Here is a 22,311-nt window from a genome sequence, read left to right as displayed (position 1 = left end):
TCATGCCAAGAACAATGATACCAATTATGTCATGATCGAGCAAACTTCCTGTCCACTATTTTTAAATGTTTTGAAAACCTACTTTTTCGAATTCCTCCTAGACTGTTTGTCCGATTTGCACGAAAATTGGCCTGCATCATCTAGAGGCACTCACGACAAAAATTCATTTACAGAATTTTGATAAACCATACCGTTTTCGAATGGCACTTCAACGAATTCGACGAAGAATGCGCAAAATTGAACTTGAGGCTGTATCTCCACAACGCTTTGAGAGATTGGAACGAAACTTGGTACGTGTCACCATTAGGCCCTGAGGTTACCTGCAGCATTTTGGCACACTGCCCCCTACTGGTCAGGAGATAGAAAAATGGCAATTTTGGCTTGTAACTCTTGAACACTTTCCTGCATGATAACCATCATGCCCAGATACTACCTGAGCAGTTTCAGAACAGCGCCACATACTGGACAAAAATTCTAAGTAGCAGCTATTTTGAGTTATTTTTAAAATAAATGGGTTTTTTATGATTGAAAGTTCACTTTTTCTAACTCATCATACACTGTTGATCGGACTAACCAAAAACATGTCACAAACTTTATTTTGCTGCTCATGGTGCCGATAATTGGCTTGACCCTGGTATCGCTGCTTGCAGCTATATTTATTATTATTATTCTGTGTATTTTTCCTATGGCAGCCCATAGAACCGTTCATGGGAAAGTTATGAAATTTAGAGAACAGTCTGAAGTGCTACCATAGCAAATTTGGAGTCTTTATCTCAAACCCTGTAGTGCCACCAACAGTTCAGTTTCACTCATGTTTATGCTAATAACTTTTGAACCGTAAGTCCTAGAGACAAAATTCATTTTCCCCTGATTCCTGAGCTCATGCTAAGTTGAAAGCATCCCATGGTTTCAATTTCCACCCCACTAGATTTTCCAGCATTTTGAATTTTCAGAAAAAAAAACTACTTTTTTGAACTCGTCCCAGGCCGTATGTCCGATTTGCATGGAAATTGACGTGGGTCATCTGGAGACACTCAGGACAAAAAGTTATTATAATAATTTTGATAAACCCAACCGTTTTTGAATGGCGCTTCAACAAATTCAACTTAGAACGCGCAAAATTGAATTTGAGGCTGTATCTCCACAACACTTTGACGGAAACTTGGTATGTGTCATAGCCATCATGCCCTGAGGTGACCTGCAGCGTTCCGGCGCAGTGCCCCCTACGGGTCAGGAGATATAAAAAATGGCTATTTTTGCTTTATAACTTCTGAACGGTCTGTCCTAAAATCAAGAAACTGGACTCTTTGGATTCTGTGGGGCATACCGTGTCAAATTATACCAATTTTACTTATGTCGGCCATTTTGGGCGTTGGCCATTTTGAATTTTGTTGTAAAATGCTGTATTTTAAAAAGCATTGGTGTATCATTACAAAACTCTGTATGTGTCATCGACATGATGCCCTGAAGGTGCTCAACAAGTTTCAGGACAACATCACCTTGTGGTCAAAAAATATAACAAAATATATAAAAATGCTAATAACTTTTGATAATTTTAGCCTATTGTTATGACACTGATCTTGCTCAATTCCTTGGGTCAAGCCAAGTTCAACGATACCACAGTTGTCATGGTCGGCCAAACTTCCTGTCGGCCATTATTAATTTAATTGAAAACCTACTTTTTCGAACTCCTCCCAGACAGTTGGTCCGATTTTCACCAAATTTGGCTCAGATCATCTTTAGACCATGCTGACAAAAAGTGGTTTAAAGATTTTTGAAAGACCAAACTGTTCTCGAATAACTCACAAAGAAATTTGACAATGAGCACTCCAAATTAATTGTTAGCCTATATCTCCGCAATGCTTTAGCATATTCACACCAATCTTGGTGTGTGGTATGACAACCATGAACTGATGGTACTTGAGCAGTTTTGGCACAGTTCCACCTATTGGTTACAAGATAAAAAAAATATATGGCTATTTTTACTTATAAATTCTGAACGGTTTATCATAAAATCACGAACCTGGACTCTTTAGATTCTGTAGTGCATACTGTGTCGAATGATACCAATTTTGCCTATGCCATTTTGGGCGTCTGCCATTTTTAATTTTGTTGTAAAATGCTGTATTTTACAAACGCATTGGCGTATCGTTGTATGTGTCATCGGCACAATGCCCCGAAGGTGCTCAACAAGTTTCAGGACAATGCTAGCTTGTGGTCAAAAAATATAACGAAATATATAAAAATGCTAATAACTTTTGATAATTTTAGCCTATTGTTATGACACTGATCTTGCTCGATTCCTTGGGTCAAGCCAAGTTCAACGATACCACAGTTGTCATGGTCGGCCAAACTTCCTGTCGGCCATTATTAATTTAACTAAAAACCTACTTTTCCAACTCCTCCAACAGCGATAATCGAATTTTCACCAAATTTTGGTCAGATCATGCTAATCAAAAGTTTTTGTGAGCTTGCAGTTTAAACTGAATGTAACACCACCACCACCAAAAAAAAAAAAAAAGGTACCACCAAATAATACCAAAAAAACACTTCTTTCTTGTTGTCATTTTCACTCATTCCACTAAATTTACTCAAATACAAAAAATTACTCTATAGCATCACCTCTATAGCATCGCCATAATTCACTCTTACTCACAAACTTGCATGTTGATTCAGTCTGATAAATTGTTCAACTAAATGAATGAATCACTCAGGGCTGTGTTAACCAAAAGCATTGTTAGCCCAAGTTGCTCATAAAGACCACTGGTGCCTGTGGTACCTACGATCAACTTATACTAAATATGCTTTTGGGAAACAGCCCAGAACAGTAAATTATAAAAAGTAATGTTAGAAAATTAAAGCCATATATCAAACCAAGTTGTGTCTCAAATTTAAAGTAAATAAGTTATAAAATGCCACATTTCTTAGAATTATTGTAGACGCAGTACCAAATGTGGTCACAAGATGACATCAAAGCTCCACTGTTCCGAGCGACATACTCAGATTTAAAGGAGTAGTTCACCCAAAAATGAAAATTTGCTGAAAATTTGTTTTTACTATGCATATCCTAATCTGCATACAATTACCATATGCATTTCACCATCCAGACACATGATTACTGTGTTTAATGGTACGCGAAACTGTATTATAAGAGATAAGACTGTAAATGTCACATGTGCCCAAAGATTAGATGCTGCACCATAAAGAAACATTATTTATTAAGATATGAAATCTTGTTTTCAAAGATTATATCTTGAATATCCTTTGGCAAAATGTTTTATCTTTGCAGACATAAATATAACCTAATCAGTTTTGCTTCTCAGAAAAACTTTTAAATAATTTTAAGGGTGTTTTTAATGAGAAGTTAAATATTTAGTACTGGAAACAAAACGGAAATTATTAAAATTCTTTGTGCAGCATTGTCTGATATCACGAGATTACTAAGATTTTATATTTGAAGTGTTTTATATAAAAAATAAAAAAAAACAAACAGCTGTTTGTCTTATAGCTACTGTCTGTTTTACCGAGCCATTTAAAGGAATAGTTCACCCAAAAATGAAAATTTGCTGATAATTTACTCACCCTCAGGCCATCCAAGATGTATCTGAGTTTCTTTCTTCATCAAAACAGAATTTAAGACTTTTAGGATTTCATTTCAGGCCTCCTCCTTTAAAGGCGTCATTGTTTACATCGTTTTTTTTATTTTTTATTATTATTATTTGGAAATTATTATTTTTTTAATTGTTTTTAAATTGTTTTGGACTGTTTTGGTTTGTGAACAGCACAAGTTTCTCTTGTAAACAATGATGCCCTTCCTGATTCCTCCACTTGACGCGTGACCTTACCAACGAGCTTACGTCATCCCTCTCATGAGCGCACGTCACAGAGATGTACAGAAGCCAACATTTGTAGTTAAAAAGTATATAGTATTGTTTTGTTTCTAAAAATAATCAATCGTTTGCATTTAGAAGAACTTTATTTGTTGACTGGAGTCGTGTGGATTATTTTGATGCACCCTAAATATGCATTTTGCACCGTCAAAAAATGGAGTACATTCACTTGCATTGTTTAGGCCTGAAATGAAATCCTAAAAGTCTTAAATTCTGTTCTGATGAAGAAAGAAACTCAGATACATAAATTATCAGCAAATTTTCAATTATGGGTGAACTATTCCTTTAAATGGTCTACAGACCTATTTATGGACTTTTTAAAGAAGACACTTGGGAGATTATTCTGCAAGTGAAATCAGTTATTTAAGTTAATTTTAAAGTTAAGTTTAAATTGAATGAAATGCAATGCACTTCAACTTTTATTTGATTAAAGTGTCCACAGGATGAAATCAGAACTCCATAGGTGCAAGAGTGAATAAAGTAATTTCAGAATTTTTTGGAAAAACTAATTTCAGAAACACTACTCAATCCAAATATGAGGACACACTATTTTATTGCAAAACATTATTTAAAATCATACCGTGGGTCTGTTGAATGCCTGATTCTGATTGGTTGACGGACGTTCTAAGGTGCGCAATTATTTTTCAAGTAAAGCAAGGCTATGAAGTAGTTCCAGGTCTTGACCACATAACGGTTCCATATCACTTAGCCAAATTATTTCAGTTACTTCAAAGAGCCCTACAGGCTAAAAAATACAAAATACAAAATAAAATAAAAACTTAAAGTCATTGGTTAAAGTAAATCGGTTAAGAACGTCAAACAATGTCTAAAATATCCTACATTTATTTCAATTTCGGTTAAAAAGAGCCCTCGCACTCCCTTGTCTCCCCCGCACATACACGCTCACACACACGCGCGCAAATACGCACCGAGACTCCAGTCGAGTCTGACAAATAGAGCCACACCCCCGCGACTCGATCAATACCACAGTTTATATTATCCGAAATAACTTCTAATGTTTCAATATATTTCGCCCTAATCAGCCTCACATAGCTGTAGTGGAAAGCACCGCGCTACCCCCCGCCCCCGTTAAAGCAGCGCATCCTCCATTGCTAGCTCTAACAGCAACGAAGGCTTGAGCTGTATTAAAGCTAGATACACTTGATCAATACAACAGTTTCTATATTATCTGAAATATCTCTGGGAAAAACCCTAGAGCTCCCCCTCTCTCACACACACTCATGGACACGCATTATACACGTAACGCACACACTTAAGGCCCAAACATGTGAGAGAAAAACAGAGTAGTCATGTCAGCGCTGTGGGGATAAAAAAAAAAAAAAAAAGTTGTTAAGGTTTATAACAGGAATATGGCAACACACATCTTGCCAGTTTGAAGCGATGTTACTTCTGGCGAGAGCTGCAAAAAAAAAGGTAATCCCAGAAGCGATCTCTCTCATTTTATGAGTTTCTCTCTTTCGATCCCTCAAATACAAACTCACATGCACAAACACACTACCTTATTACTCCAGTAAGTCCTCGACTAAAGCAGCGCAAGCCTCCGTTGCGAGTTCTAACGTGACGTTTTCGAATTAGCAACGAAGGCTCTGACTGTATTAAAGTAAGATGCTGAATCTGTGGCGGAAGAAAGTAGTTCCACTCACAAGAGCGTTTTAGGGACGAAAACCAGAAAATGTCTCGAGATAAAACCCTGAACAATGTCTTAAGGTGTGGTAACCATGGTATAAGCGGAATAATTGACTCCGGCCCGTTGAATTGTCGAAAAATAATGCACACCCAAGGTGCAACGGTCACTCCGCTGCGCATTATGACCACATCATCACCTTGGGTGTGCATTATTTTTCAACAATTCAACGGTCCATTGTCAATTATTCCTTAATTACAGATTATAATTTTATAATTTCATTTATAATGCATGATTACAGTGTAAGAACTGTTAGCAGTGGAAGCCAGTAATTATTCACATTTCTAACAAACATATAATATTTTTCTGCCATAAATTATAGAGCAGTTAACATTACATTTACATTTATGCATTTGGCAGACGCTTTTATCCAAAGCGACCTACAGTGTACTTATTACAGAGACAATCACCCTGGAGCAACCTGGAGTTAAGTGCCTTGCTCAAGGACCTTATGGTGATGGCTGTTGGGATTGAACTAGCAACCTTCTGATTACCAGTTATGTGCTTTAGCCCACCACATGTTTTAAAATCCACTCTTTCAGTATTTTAATGCATTACTGTAATGACGTCATTCAGATTGCAAAACGGCATATTTCGAAGCTACAGATTTGAAGCTTTCACACGATACAAGGTTTGTCAAGTTTAAAGTCAGATATGAAGGTAATATAGTCCAATAAACGCTAAAAAATCAGAACAACGGTGCCAGTTAACAGGCTAAATTAGCTCTTCAGTATACTTACTGTCTGATTGTTCATATGACAACTAGGGATGGGTGGATTGATCCTAAAGTATCGATACTTATGTTGTATCAAAAATATCGATCCTCACACAAAAATGTTGATTGTAAAAAAATTTTAAATAGGGATAAAGAATAAATAAAACTAGGGATATTATTATTTGGTTACCATGAACGTGAACAATAAGCATAAGCTTCTAAGTGAAATAAAAAGGATTAGGCTATATTAACAAATACTTGTGCAGGATGGGAACTATTTCTTCTTCTGCTCATCTTAACATTAGGGGTGGGAATCTGTAGGCACCTCACGTTTCGATCCGATACTGGGAGTCACGATCTGATTCCAAAACGATTCTTGATCTACATTTTTTTCCTTATTCTGCAGTGCAAATATAATTTTTTTTTTTTTTTTTTTTTTGACCAAAACTGGGGTTCCTATACTTTTTGTTGGTGTAGTTACAGCCTTTGTATGGCAGTATTGTCATCTTAAAAATGATGAACACTGACTAGAATCTTTCATTTTATTACCAAAGTGGCCCTTTACATTCAGTATGAACAAACTCTGAACAAAACATGGAAAAGCCATAAAATTAAATAAAAAGTTCTCAATCAAAACACTTTAGAGTATCACATTTTTTCAGTTTATTTGTTTAGAACCTTTTAACAAAGGAATCTCTTTCAAGCAGAAAAAATAATGGTTTTCTACCAAAACACTCAGTTGAGTAGTTTCCAAAATGTTCAGCTTCTTTGGATTAGAGCCTTTTAAAAAATAAAATAATAATGCAGAAAAAAAATAACAGGCCACCAGTTAAATAAGAACATTGATAAATATACAACATTTATATAGTTTATCTATTATTATACTGTCGTGTTTAAGTTTTTGTGTAGGAACAGCATTTGGTCCACATGTTCTGTTGTAAGTGTGCTTCGGTGTGTTGTAACAATATCTCCTGCAGTGGAAAAGACTCTCTCTGCAGAGACACTGGTTGAAGGAATATATAAATACCTCTTTGCCAACTTGGAGAGCAAAGGAAATGTCACCTTGTTGGCATGCCACCAGTTGAGGGGGTCCTCAGATAGAGAGAATGGTGGGGTACTCCGATATTTGGCCATCTCCTCTTCAGGTCTGGCATAGACTGACTGATGATGCAGTGGAACTGAAGCATCAGAGAAGGTCTGTCCCAGCAGACTCTGTAGCAAAGATGAAGCCCTCCATTTGGAAACAGAAGGACATTGATCTTGCTTCCCTGTGATTTCAGGTTGTGGACTGTTGGCTTCTTTCACTGTGCTGTCATCTGGATTTTCATACACTTTTGCACCATCTACTTGCTTTAGGCAAACACAACAGAAGCAAGTAAACAACACTTCAGATAAAACAAAAAATGTTCAGATAAATTAATTTTGTCAATGCAATCCACACTGAAACATCATAAACTTTATACACATTGATTAATAGTTAACAGACATCTATTTAAGACATTGACATTTAATAATTACACAAATGCCTTGTAATATTGTACTGTTGTAAATAATTGCAGTACTACGCTAAAACTGTATTAGTTACACAATTTATTACCACTGATACAGTTTAAGAATTACCTCTTGTGATGATGAAGCCTCAGCAATCACTCTTCTGTACATTTCCTCTCTCTCCTCTTACGAAAGATAAGGTAGTCCCTTAAAACGCAGGTCAAGAGCAGCACCTTTGTGAAGAAGACTGGTCTCCTGCTCAGTGGTGTACATTTTGCTGAGGTCCTCATTGATGACCCTCTTTATCTCCCTGATCACTGATGTCTCTTCAGTGTTATCTTTCATATCCTGGATCAACTGAGCATGCAATGGAGCAATCAAACACACTGTGGAGGTGCCCTCCTCTGACATGAGCAAAATGGCATCTTTCATAGGTTTTAAGGCTTTTATAACATCCTCAGCACATGAAACATCTGATTATGTGAGAGTGAAGATGTCAGTCTCTCCTTTCCTCACTACAGGTGATAGTAATGCGGCACAGATAGCGGGTTGTTGCTCAAGAAATCTTTCAAGCATCTCGTATGCGCTGTTCCATCTTGTGATGACGTCTGTTTTCAGTTTGTGATGTAGCAGACTAAGGAGTTTTTGCTTCTCCTCAAGCTGATGCTTTGCAAGAGTGCTGCGGTGGAAAAAGGTGACAATACGTCTCAACCTCCCTAACAGCCTTGACACTTCTCGCTGAGAAGCCAAATTCAGCGTGTGGGCATAAAATCTCGTGTAGAACCTTGGCAAGCTGTGCCGCAACAGCCATGTTGGAGGCATTGCCTGTCACCAATACTAAGTCTTTGGTCATGATTTCCCATTCTTTTGCAACATTGTGTAGTAGTTCAGCAATATTCACACCCGTATGGCTTTCATACATAGCTCGTGTTTGCAGAACGCAAGCCGCGATCTTCCATTCACACTCATGTAGTGTGCAGTAACAGCGACATATGATTCTGTTGCAATTGATGTCCATCCATCACATGTTATTGCCACCCTTTCCGCATTGCTTAGTGATTCTAAGACTTAGTTTTAGTCTCGCTGTAGAGTGTGGGTATCGCTGTCTCACTGAAGTAGCGCCGTGATGGCACACTGTACCTCGGCTCAAGCGTCTGTAACAAAGCGAAACCCTGGGATTTCCACCATGGCGTAATGGCGCAAATCCTTTGCAATAAAACCTGTGATTGATTTAGTAATTCGCTTTGCCCTTTCAGAATTCAGTGGAAGTTTTGCTACTTGCTCAAGGGTCTTTTGAATGCAACTGGCAGTCGAAACAGAAGGCTGCTGTTTCTCCAGCTCTTGGTGGAATCGTGAAATATGTTTCCTCATGTTAGTCGTATTCCCGAAATATTTGAATTTGGCGTGACAACGTTTGCACACAGTATGGCTCTTATCAACTGCGTTTTTCCCTTCTATTTCACAAAACACAAAATGTTCCCACACAGTCGCTTTCAAACTTGATGGTGCAGGTATTATTTTGTCCATCTTTGTCCAAACGAAGCGATTTTGCTAGCATACATGCATCAATAAAAAAAATTTTCTCTGTTTCTGGCACGCACTCAGCTACGGTTTGACTTTAACTCAGAATCGATTCTGAATTTTTGAGAATCGATTCTGAATCATTAGAGAAAGAATTGCTATACATTGGTGAATCGATTATTTTCTCCCACCCCTACTTAACATGCATGCTGAAAGACAAAAGCAGACATGCGCTTGTGCTGTCACAAGACTCGTTCAAACAAGAGGGATCAGTGTCTTGTAGAGGTAATGATAGAAAATCAGAGAACTGGACAGTAGTGTAGTCTCACCTAACTTTATTAGGATTTTGCATATGCCCACCTGAAATAAGTGATGATACGTATGGCCATCAGAACAAAGAGTAGTCTTTTGACCCAGTCTGCTAACGTGAGGCCGCAGCACCGTTGAGTGAATTGTGTGTGTGTGTGTGTCTATATATATATATCTATATATATATATATATATATATATATATATATATATATATATATATATTAGTGCCCGACTGATATATTGGTCGGCCGATATATTTTACTGATATTCGCCGATATGAAAACTTTTTTCAGAACATATAATGCAGAAAACAATGCTTTAGAATTGGTGTCATAGCGTTGTTTGTCCAGCAGAGCGCGCTCTGACTCCATTGTTTACAGAGCTGAGCTGACGGTGGCTCTGCAGACAGGGAGGAGTTCAGCGGTGTCATCACGTTGTTAACTAATCTGTTAAATACATACTGGAAACGTAATAAACAATGACCCCATCATTTTACCTTTTCAATATAACTAATATAACGTTAACCTTGTCCCTGACAACCATGTTACTCATGTCTGTTTGCTGTTAGCCAGCTATAGTTTGACAGTGCAGTCAGTAATGTAGCAGATTGAAAGGTAAACATCAGAGCATCTTTTTGCAGCTCAACAGACAACGGTGCGGTGGTGGATTGTGTCTGCTGAGTGTTGATTTCACGCTGTGTTATTACCTAGTTGGTGAGACACAATGCTGTGTTGGGCCTCATGTATTCAGATAGAAGACAAAGGCAGGCCTAACACAGTCGTAAAACCTAACTCAGGCCCCCACATACCAGGTCATAAATTATACTGATAAAAATCGCGCCAAAATCAAACAAAGGGTGTCCAAAACAGACTACAAATCCCATGAAGCCTTGCTCACTAAAGGATCGAACTCTCAACTCGTATTGGATGAGCCACACGACAGAATGCACCTCAACCATGACATCATCAGGAGTAGAAATACCTCTGAAATGCTTCCGGGATTTGCTTCCAGCAACTTTGCTTGCCGTGTGTAGACGCAGCTCATCGCTGCTCTCAGGTGCAGCCTCGTGGCACAAGGAAGTAACGTCCAACTTGAAACTGTGGCCATACAATCTCCATCTCGCTGGACGAGTTGAGATTACTCTGTGTTCCACCGAACACTCTAACGGATCCGAAGGAGACCGCCGAGCAATCCGCATCTTCATCCGTTTGCCTGCAGAAGAGAAGAGAAAAGATTTCTCTTCCCTCTTTAATCAAGTCAACGTCGCTGATTTCTCCGCCAGCCTGCCGAGAATCAGCAGCCGTACCGCCCACCTACAGAGCGAGGAAACAGCCTCCCGTCATCACCCGAGCCTCGAGGAACCGAGTCTGAGTTAAAGGACGGATGAACACACATTCTACCTGCATCCTCATGCGATTCAAGTAAGAGGTTTACATCTGGGCAGAGACAGAATATTATAGTGTGTTATTCCTGTGTACCAAGGTTATTGCTTGTACAGTTTACAGACCGCCATGTCTGCTCATTATTAATACACAGGGTATTAATTACCACGAATTTGATTTGCTGCATTGTGGTCCAACCACATTGGGCTGTTGTGCATTTCCACCATCGTGGGTGAGACCGGCAAACTGAGTTTATCCATTAAAGAATCAAAGAACGCGGGACGGTTTACGAGCCGTCCACCGCGTCTCTGAGTGATAAACTAACAGCTGCTTTCTCTCCCACGATCGCGAAATCGGCTTTGGGGCCGTCACTTAATTCTCTCTCGTACTAACCACACACACGCGCGCACGCGATCCCTCACAAACATTCTCGGACACATTTTTGGCTAGTAGAATGCTTCGTGATAAAGCTCAGCTTTGTCCCTAAGCTATCGTACAAGTGGATACACGCGGTAACTGGTAGACACCATTGACTGGTTTCTCTCCGCCCACATTCGCGGCCATATTCCCTGGCTGGAAGTCTCACGTGACATACTCTCCACGAGAGTCACGTCCGCTATTTTGTGCGTGTCCCTCCTTACACACACACACACACACACACACACTCATTCTCACACACACACACACACCCTCATGTGTTATAGGATTATTTTGATTTCCATATCTAATCACATCACTGTTTAGTGTGTAGTTGTAAGTCAGAAGTTTATTGACTGCATTGTATTAAATATTAATTGATATTACTGCATAAATAAACTTTGTTATATTACAAAGAGAAGTGTTTTGGTTTGTTTTGCATACACCTGTGTCATGCTGACGGGATGTCAGTGCTCGGATTCAAGCCTTCATTCATTGTTTTTTTCCTGAAAATCGATATTCTTCGGATGTCGATTTTCCTAAGAAAACAATCTAATATTGAGACTGTTATACTATTTGGTTATTAGTCCCTGATTCCAGGGTGGTGCCCCATCAATGTTAATCCTTATTAATATTCTATTGATTTTTGATAATTGATAATTATCTTTGATGATTGTTGAATTTGAATGATCAATAAGCTAGTGTTAATTTTAATTAATGTTTCATCGATGTTAATGATTAGTGATTATCTTTGATAATTGTTGATTTAAAGGATTAGAAAAACCTAACATTGATTCTCATCAATGTTCTATTGATTTTAATAATTAATAATTGTCTTTGATAATTATTAATTATTGCTAATAACCAAACCCGCTCCTAAATATAGCACACTACATTTACTGGAGCCCCATATGAGGTTTTAATGAGTTAGATTCAATTAATTAATTTAAATATTAATTAATAACTAAAGAAATAATGATCAATTATTTCTCATAGTAACACTGATCTAAACAACCAGTAAAGCCCTACACTGGAAAGTAAAATAAACAACATCTGTCTTTTACTCTCCGTGACAACGAGCTTATAGCTAACTAGCTAACCACATAGCTACTTTCATTGTTGTCAGCTGAGTGGAAGCTAATGAGTAAACATGTATTCACCAAACTGTTTTGTTTAGGATTCACAGTTTGGTACCCCCTTCAACTGACAATTCCAGTCATGTCATTTATAAAAATGTATTATTTAAAAGTCTGGTTTTCCACCGCTGAAAGTTTCCCCTGAACTTGTATAGCAGAATACGGTGTAACACGGCTGCCGCTGTTTATCTTGACTCGGCAGTTTTAATATAGTCAGCATTTGACTGATACTAAACCGTAGTACTGATGTTTATTTAGCTATTTATTTTATTTTTATTTATTCTTTATTTTAATGGTCAGCATTTGACTGATACTAAACAGGACTGATGTTTATTTAGCTATTTATTTAATTTTTATTTATTCTTTATTTTAATGGTCAGCATTTGACTGATACTGAACATACAGTACTGATGTTTATTTAGCTATTTATTGTATTTTTATTTATTCTTTATTTTAATGGTCAGAATTTGACTGATACTAAACATACAGTACTGATGTTTATTTAGCTATTTATTGTATTTTTATTTATTCTTTATTTAAATGGTCAGCAATTGACTTATACTAAACATACCGTATTGATGTTTATTAAGCTATTTCAATGTATAATAATAATGTCAAATATTCTTTGATAAAAATATTTGTTTAAGAAAGCAGCCTTCTGAGTACCTTTGCATAGTTATATCTGTGCAAAATCGGTCAAAAATCTACATAAAAAGGTCTGTTTTCTTTCCTGCTCAAAAATTAAATCTATCGGCCACCATATCGGTAATCAGTGAATTTTCCCTCTCTAAAATCTGTATCAGTATCGGTCTCAAAAATCCCATATCGGTCGGGCTCTAATATATATATATTTTTTTTAAGTGTACAGACATTCTCTCTAAATGCGCATGGAGCTGCGGGAGCGCAACTGGTGGCACTGGTAAGACAGACAGTCCAACTATGCTGATCCACCAATCAGAACATCATTTCAGACGCGATTGGATATTTGCTAACCAATCATATTTTCCTTTTCAGTAAGGGGCGGGACATTTCCAGCATCTAATGCACAAGGAGTAACCATAATTTGCACTGTAATTTTATTTCCATGCTAAACGTAAATATATGTATATACTAGAGCTGCACAATTAATCGATAAACTAATGGCAATTATGATTATGGCTGTCATGATTATGTAATTGTGAAAACCGACGATTATTCAATTTAAGTCTACTCCTGTTGCGTTAATCGTTTCTATTTAGAACGTGTTTTTAAAGCGGTTAAGTTTCTAACCATTCACAGACGTGTGCATTGAGCACTGAAACAGCAATGGCCAATCAGAGACGCAGTGAGTTTTCAGACCAATCAGTCATGACAACCAATCCTTATGAGCAAGTTTTAAATAGTCTGACGTACAGATGCTTGCTTACAGTATGTTTCATCTCTGTTTGAGATGGCTCATGAAAATTAGTGCTAAAGAAACATCATCTGACACTCTAAAAGAAGCTGTAGAACAAAGGTGTGCAATTTTGAATTATTTTCAATTCGTTGCATGTCGCACTGTTTTATTTTACGTAGGTAAACAAACCGCAAACAAGCAACACAACAAAACTAAAACGATCCTGACCGTTATAATCAAGGTACAGACAGGGTCTAAATAACTGATTTATTGCGTTGTATAAACAGCTATATTTATTATGAGAGCATTTGTGAGCACAGAACTCTGTGTCAGTGAGCTCGTGCTGAACTGCAGGGCTCAAACAGTTGTGTTTACCATATATTGCAGGGCTCAAACAGAGTGACAGCTTCAGTTATTATAAGTTTGAATATTGTTGCGTTGCTCGATTTTTGTGTGCAATTTATTAAAAAAAGAATAACAGTTGTATTTATGTATCCAATGGCTATAAAGTAGCTTGTTTTGAAGTCAGCTTGTTTTGGACATTGAAAAAGTTTTGAACATCATATTTCACGGACCATCTTCTTTATCGCGTCTGCTCAAATAAATATCTATTTGACCCACAACTGCTGTTGGTAGATTGAAATTTTAACGAATCACACAGACTCGCAAACCGGCTGATCTTACCTTCAAAAGTGCAACCACTGTGAAAGATTTGAGGCCAAATATGATTTAACGTTGATCTTATATGAACAAGATCACAATTGGAATTTTAAATGCAGTAAGTAACTTCAGTCTAAATCGGCTGTTTGGCTCTAAATCAGTGGATGAATGTATGTGTTCTGTTGATAGGTTATAGACTTTCTACTGTTCTCAACTGTCACGCCTTGCCCATTTGGTCGTTATAACTTACTTTGACTCCATATCTGGAAGTGGGGGTTTCCTTGCTGAGAGGTGTTAAATTCTACTCAGAGTGGTCATCAGAATGACAGCTGAGAATATGCAGATGCGGACTCTTACAAGACATGCAGACTCTTAGCTCATTTACTGTATACCAGCCATCTCAGCCCCAGCCATCTCTCTAAAGGTTGCACATTTTATTTTTTACTATATTTTTTCTAATCCTACACAGTGCTGAAATAGGATGAGATTGTATACCCACTTTGCATGAGGAAATAAAATTCAGATGAATCATACAAAAAAAATGAACCATATACATGACAAAAAAAAAAACAAAAAAGGAAAAAGAAGGGGTAACTATATACCAAACAACCTGTACTGCCAAAGCCTTAAAAAAAATAAAAAGACATATATTGAATGAATGAATGTTACATTTATACCGCACTTTTCTGATACTTCACTCAAAGAACATAGTGAACAAGGAACTCTCCTCAACCACCACCAGTGTGCAGCATCCACCCGAATGATGCAACGGCAGCCATAGTGCGCCAGTATGCTCACCACACACCAGCTGTTGGTGGAGAGGAGAGAGTGGAGTGATACAGCCAATTAATGGATGGGAATTGAATGTACATTCATCTATCCACACATACATATGGAATTAGAATACAATCCACTTTACATTAGCATTGATAAATGACACAATATGGAATTCTCAAGTCAATCAATATGTTATTAGAACTGTTCTTGTCACATGGTTACAAAAGAGGGGGAGGGTTAAGCAGACAAGAAATTAGACTATCCCATGCTTCTACAAAGGCTATGCTTTGTGTATTATTGCTAATGGACAATCTATTGAAGCTGTATGTCTGTTACTATTTAGCCAGTCCTGTATGGAAAGAGCCCTTGGTGAAACCAAGAACTAATTATGGTATTTTTTGCTGCAGTTAATCCTGAAAATATAAGCTTTTTATGAGACAATCTGAAATTTATGGAGGAACCATCAAGAAATAAAAACAAAACAAGAAGTTTGGAAATTGTGCATTGAAAAATCTCATTACAAAAAAAGGATGCTACCTGGGACCAAAATTGTGACACCAGGGGACAGTCCCAGAAAATATGTAAATATGGATCTATGGAGTTCTGATTACATTGCGTGCAATTTGGGCTATTAGTAAGCTTCAATCAGAACCGCTTATTTGGAGAGGTATAGCTTTTATGGACAAATCTGTAGCGAATAAGCTGGTGTCCGGGTTCTTTGAAGCTGTGAATATATTGGACCAAACAATATGCTATAACTGTTTTGCAGTTCTTTGTAATACCTTTGTTGTAAATCCTGGACACAAGCCCAGAAGAGATAGTTTGAGGGCTGATCCATACCCATGAAGGATGAGATGGTAAGGGGACATGGGACACCATGAGCACAAATTGAGGATCTCAATTATAAGCAGAGAAACCAAGAGAAACCAGAGAGATTTTACTGTTTTTAAGGTCTTGAAATAAAAGTAATCTTTTCTCATTGTATAAACCTAGAAGTATTAATAGAACTTCAGTTGCCCAGGAGGAGTTATCAAATGGTCTCGAGTTTTGTAACAGGTTATAATTAAACCATAATGGAGAATTATCACAAAATTTAAGACAACAACCCATATGCTTCTGAACTGCAAACCATACATGTATGGAGTTGGCTATAATTGATCAAAACATTTTAGGTGCAGCTTTTAATTTTATACCAGAAAACAATATGTCCTCCAGTATATGAGGCTTCACAAGTTCTTGCTCAGTTAGGTGCCACAGAGTGACATATGTGCTATCACACCAAATTTGTAATGCTTTCATTTTAAAAGACCAGTAATACAATTTATAATCAGGTACTGAGGATTTGGGATGCTGGAGTGTTTGAAACTTGACGTGAGGTTTCTTACTATTCCAAATAAACTTTGTAGTCAAAGACCGTAGTTCCTCAAAATAACAAGGACTTTTGCAAATAGTTTCAATTCAGTTTAAATTAAGGATCGGGGTCTGTAACTTACATTCCGAGGGGATTTACATTTTTTAAGTGAGACTTATATAAGTGAAGTATTCTGGTCTCTATGAAATAAGCCATTTTCTAATGCAAAGTTAACATTTAAAAAAAAAGTGGGCCAATGAGATCCTAGATTAAAAAAAATAACTGGTAGGAGCCCATCAAGACCAGGGGCCTCATGTATAAAACTCTGCTTAGATTTCTTCCTAAAAGTGTGCATAAGCAAAAAAGTCATTTTTTGTGTACACACAAAAAAATTCTGATTTATAAAACTGTATGTACGCCAGAACCTGTGCATAGTTTTCTTAATAAATCCCAGCTAGCGGAAGATTGTGCGTACATGCATGATTCATTCCCCATCCCGTGTCCTCCCCAAAATAACCATATATGGAATGTTCAATGCCTGTTTTTACTATGCATATCCTAATCTGCATACAATTACCATATGCATTTCACCATCCAGACACATGATTACTGTGTTTAACGGTACGCGAAACTGTATTATAAGAGATAAGACTGTAAATGTCACATGTGCCCAAAGATTAGATGCTGCACCATAAAGAAACATTATTTATTAAGATATGAAATCTTGTTTTCAAAGATTATATCTTGAATATCCTTTGGCAAAATGTTTTATCTTTGCAGACATAAATATAACCTAATCAGTTTTGCTTCTCAGAAAAACTTTTAAATAATTTTAAGGATGTTTTTAATGAGAAGTTAAATATTTAGTACTGGAAACAAAACGGAAATTATTAAAATTCTTTGTGCAGCATTGTCTGATATCACGAGATTACTAAGATTTTATATTTGAAGTGTTTTATATAAAAAAAAAAAAAAATGTAAAAAAAAACAAAAAAAAACAGCTGTTTGTCTTATAGCTACTGTCTGTTTTACCGAGCCATTTAAAGGAATAGTTCACCCAAAAATGAAAATTTGCTGATAATTTACTCACCCTCAGGCCATCCAAGATGTATCTGAGTTTCTTTCTTCATCAAAACAGAATTTAAGACTTTTAGGATTTCATTTCAGGCCTCCTCCTTTAAACAATGCAAGTGAATGTACTCCATTTTTTGATGATCCAAAATGCATATTTAGGGTGCATCAAAATAATCCATACAACTCCAGTCGACAAATAAAGTTCTTCTGAATGCAAACGATTGATTATTTTTAGAAACAAAACAATACTTATATACTTTTTAACTACAAATGTTTGCTTCCGTACATCTCTGTGACGTGCGCTCATGAGAGGGATGAGATGACGTAAGCTCGTTGGTAAGGTCATACGTCACATGGAGGAGGAGTCAGGTTGATTACAATGCTACAGCCAGTATATTCTACTTTGAAGTTTCCATTCCGGGCTGGAATTTCTGTTTATGTTTTGGCCTGTGTGATCCCGCCCACTGCCCACTCACCAATAGTATTTCGACACTGCCAGGTTTCCAGAGTTTGCAGGCAAATAACACTGCGTGCTGCATGGAAGCCAGCAAACAAACTGGATCAGAGATAACAGATTCCACCTGACCTAAATAGCCTCGGCATCCATCTAAAAATCACCATGACCAGATGCCTAGTAAAACCAGGATAAATATTGGAGATGCCTTTGGAAGATGGAGACAGCTTAAAGCCCAGAAATCCTTTAAACTGGATGCTGAGTTGGCTAATTTGCATGTCAACATTCTGGCAACTCGCATGAGCTTCGAGTCTGGGGCGGGGCAGACAACTCTCCAGTATTCTGAATTTGGACTGCAGTACCCATTTCAAATGCTTGTTGTCAATCTTATATATAGAATCTTTAAGGTGTATGTGTGCTTCATATACATTAATAAGTCATTTATTCATATTTAACTTTTACATGATTTCCTTTAAGGCTTTTGAAGGGGTGGATTTTATATTGTTTTTAAATTGTTTTGGACTGTTTTGGTTTGTGAACGGCACAAGTGTCTCTTGTAAACAATGATGCGCTTCCTGACTCCTCCACGTGACACGTGACTTTACCAACGAGCTTACGTCATCCCTCTCATGAGCACGCATCACAGAGATGTACGGAAGTGAACATTTGTAGTTAAAAAGTATATAAGTATTGTTTTGTTTCTAAAAATAATCAATCATTTGCATTCAGAAGAACTTTATTTGTAGACTGGAGTCATGTGGATTATTTTGATGCACCCTAAATATGCATTTTGGATCATCAAAAAATGGAGTACATTCACTTGCATTGTTTAGAGGAGGAGGCCTGAAATGAAATCCTAAAAGTCTTAAATTCTGTTTTGACAATTTAGTTACATAAAAATAATATAGCCTACTATTGGCTTGATAATGATTACTTCTGCTTCAAGCGCTTAACTACATACTTTTTTATTCTAAATGTGAATTCAATGAAAATCAGTGTTTATAATCAGTCTGTTCAGTTCATTATTTGTCCAGCTGGAGTCGCCAATTCACACACACCAGTAAAAGAGTGTGTACGCACAGTCAAGAGTGTCCGGACGGTGCGCACATATTTACAGCAAGTCATTTTTTATAAATAATTTCTATTTCAGTTTAGCAGCCAGAAGTCTACTTGAGCTTTCCGCCTGGGAATAGTAAGTTACTCTAGTACACTGCGATGTACTGTATAATAAATTCAGCTTTTGACCTGAGAAATATTATTCTAATTTGAGAGCTGAAAGTTATGTGCTTCTGACTTCAATATCGTAATTTTTGTTCTGATTAAATTTGGACAATTTCATTTTCTAATTCTGTTATTCTTGTCGTTCTCAATTAACTTATATGTGATGCAAATGATGTGGATTCCCCCCTAATAAAACATTTAGTTGTCTCCCAAAGTGTTTGAGGTGATGAGGTTGACTCCAGATTCAGTTCTAAAAATACTTTGTTTAAACTGTAACTGCTTCAGAAGGTGATGTTAAATCGGCATCTATATACAGTATATCTTATGTCAAATAAAATGTCAAATAGTACTTAAGTAACTTTCCATCATGCTATAATACATCAAGTTCAATATGATCGCAAAATTCCGGCCTGTTAATAATACCTAGAATATCAAAATCCACAAAAGGAGGTCGATCATTTTCCTGTTTGGCTCTTAATCTATGGAACAGTCTTCCTAGCATTGTCAGGTACTCAGACACACTCTCTCAGTTTAAATCTAGACTAAATACTCATCTCTTCAGCCAGGCATACATCTAATTTATCCCTCAACTCAAAGTTATGCTGCTTTAGTCAGGTCTTCAGGAACCGGAAACACTTCTCATATTCTGTAACTCTGCTTTAAAGTGAATGGCATTTACACTAATATTATTCTATTTGTTTTCCTGTCTCATTCTCGGGATACATATCCTGAGGTTACCAGAGCCTGCAAGATCCAGCTCCTGTCCTGCCAGATGTCCCACTCCAACTACTATGTGTCACTGAGTGATGACTACTAACTGCAGCCTATGCCAGCTAAACATCTCTTCAGCCAGGCAAATACCTAATGTATCCCTCAACTCATAGTTATGCTGCATTAGTCAGGTCTGCAGGAACCGGAAACACTCCTCATATTCTAAAACTCTGCTTTAGAGTGAATAACATTTACGCTAATATTACAGGTGCATCTCAATAAATTAGAATGTCGTGGAAAAGTTCATTTATTTCAGTAATTCAACTCAAATTGTGAAACTCGTGTATTAAATAAATTCAATGCACACAGACTGAAGTAGTTTAAGTCTTTGGTTCTTTTAATTGTGATGATTTTGGCTCACATTTAACAAAAACCCACCAATTCACTATCTCAAAAAATTAGAATATGGTGACATGCCAATCAGCTAATCAGCTCAAAACACCTGCAAAGGTTTCCTGAGCCTTCAAAATGGTCTCTCAGTTTGGTTCACTAGGCTACACAATCATGGGGAAGACTGCTGATCTGACAGTTGTCCAGAAGACAATCATTGACACCCTTCACAAGGAGGGTAAGCCACAAACATTCATTGCCAAAGAAGCTGGCTGTTCACAGAGTGCTGTATCCAAGCATGTTAACAGAAAGTTGAGTGGAAGGAAAAAGTGTGGTAGAAAAAGATGCACAATCAACCGAGAGAACCGCAGCCTTATGAGGATTGTCAAGCAAAATCGATTCAAGAATTTGGGTGAACTTCACAAGGAATGGACTGAGGCTGGGGTCAAGGCATCAAGAGCCACCACACACAGACGTGTCAAGGAATTTGGCTACAGTTGTTGTATTCCTCTTGTTAAGCCACTCCTGAACCACAGACAATGTCAGAGGCATCTTACCTGGGCTAAGGAGAAGAAGAACTGGACTGTTGCCCAGTGGTCCAAAGTCCTCTTTTCAGATGAGAGCAAGTTTTGTATTTCATTTGGAAACCAAGGTCCTAGAGTCTGGAGGAAGGGTGAAGAAGCTCATAGCCCAAGTTGCTTGAAGTCCAGTGTTAAGTTTCCACAGTCTGTGATGATTTGGGGTGCAATGTCATCTGCTGGTGTTGGTCCATTGTGTTTTTTGAAAACCAAAGTCATTGCACCCGTTTACCAAGACATTTTGGAGCACTTCATGCTTCCTTCTGCTGACCAGCTTTTTAAAGATGCTGATTTCATTTTCCAGCAGGATTTGGCACCTGCCCACACTGCCAAAAGCACCAAAAGTTGGTTAAATGACCATGGTGTTGGTGTACTTGACTGGCCAGCAAACTCACCAGAACTGAACCCCATAGAGAATCTATGGGGTATGTCAAGAGGAAAATGAGAAACAAGAGACCAATAAATGCAGATGAGCTGAAGGCCACTGTCAAAGAAACCTGGGCTTCCATACCACCTCGGCAGTGCCACAAACTGATCACCTCCATGCCACGCCAAATTGAGGCAGTAATTAAAGCAAAAGGAGCCCCTACCAAGTATTGAGTACATATACAGTAAATTAACATACTTTCCAGAAGGCCAACAATTCACTAAAAATGTTTTTTTTATTGGTCTTATGATGTATTCTAATTGTTTGAGATAGTGAATTGGTGGGTTTTTGTTAAATGTGAGCCAAAATCATCACAATTAAAAGAACCAAAGACTTAAACTACTTCAGTCTGTGTGCACTGAATTTATTTAATACACGAGTTTCACAATTTGAGTTGAATTATTGAAATAAATGAACTTTTCCACGACATTCTAATTTATTGAGATGCACCTGTATTTTATTCATTTTCCTGTCTCATACTCGGGATACATATCCTGAGGTTACCAGAGCCTGTCAGATCCAGCTCCTGTCCTGCCTGATGCCCCACTCCCACCACTATATGTCGCTGAGTGATGACTACTAACTGCAGCCTATGCCAGCTAAACATCACTTCAGTCTACTACTATGGACTTCACAGAAGAACTCCAATCTGTAAGTCATGGGTCACTTCACTGGCCTGAACCTCAAACTTAGGATGGACTTCAAAGAAATGAACTGCCACAAG

The 22,311-nt window shown here is 37.5% G+C and overlaps 1 protein-coding gene across 1 annotated transcript in view; it reads right to left on the bottom strand.

The window, feature by feature from the left end:
* shank2a (SH3 and multiple ankyrin repeat domains 2a) overlaps positions 1-22,311 on the bottom strand; it is a 272,504-nt gene that overhangs the window by 18,482 nt on the left and 231,711 nt on the right. Inside the window, exons 9-12 of the mRNA XM_051656205.1 lie at positions 8,318-8,480; positions 8,035-8,158; positions 7,931-7,986; positions 7,338-7,660 (exon numbers count right to left, since the gene is read on the bottom strand). Of these exons, the coding sequence (XP_051512165.1) occupies positions 7,338-7,660; positions 7,931-7,986; positions 8,035-8,158; positions 8,318-8,480 (666 nt within the window). The remainder of the gene's footprint in view (positions 1-7,337; positions 7,661-7,930; positions 7,987-8,034; positions 8,159-8,317; positions 8,481-22,311) is intronic.

The sequence above is a fragment of the Myxocyprinus asiaticus genome, chromosome 26 (genome assembly GCF_019703515.2).
Source record: "Myxocyprinus asiaticus isolate MX2 ecotype Aquarium Trade chromosome 26, UBuf_Myxa_2, whole genome shotgun sequence".
Lineage (NCBI taxonomy): Eukaryota > Metazoa > Chordata > Actinopteri > Cypriniformes > Catostomidae > Myxocyprinus > Myxocyprinus asiaticus.
Note: the sequence above shows the minus strand (reverse complement) of the source record. Positions and strands in the feature narration are given on the sequence as shown.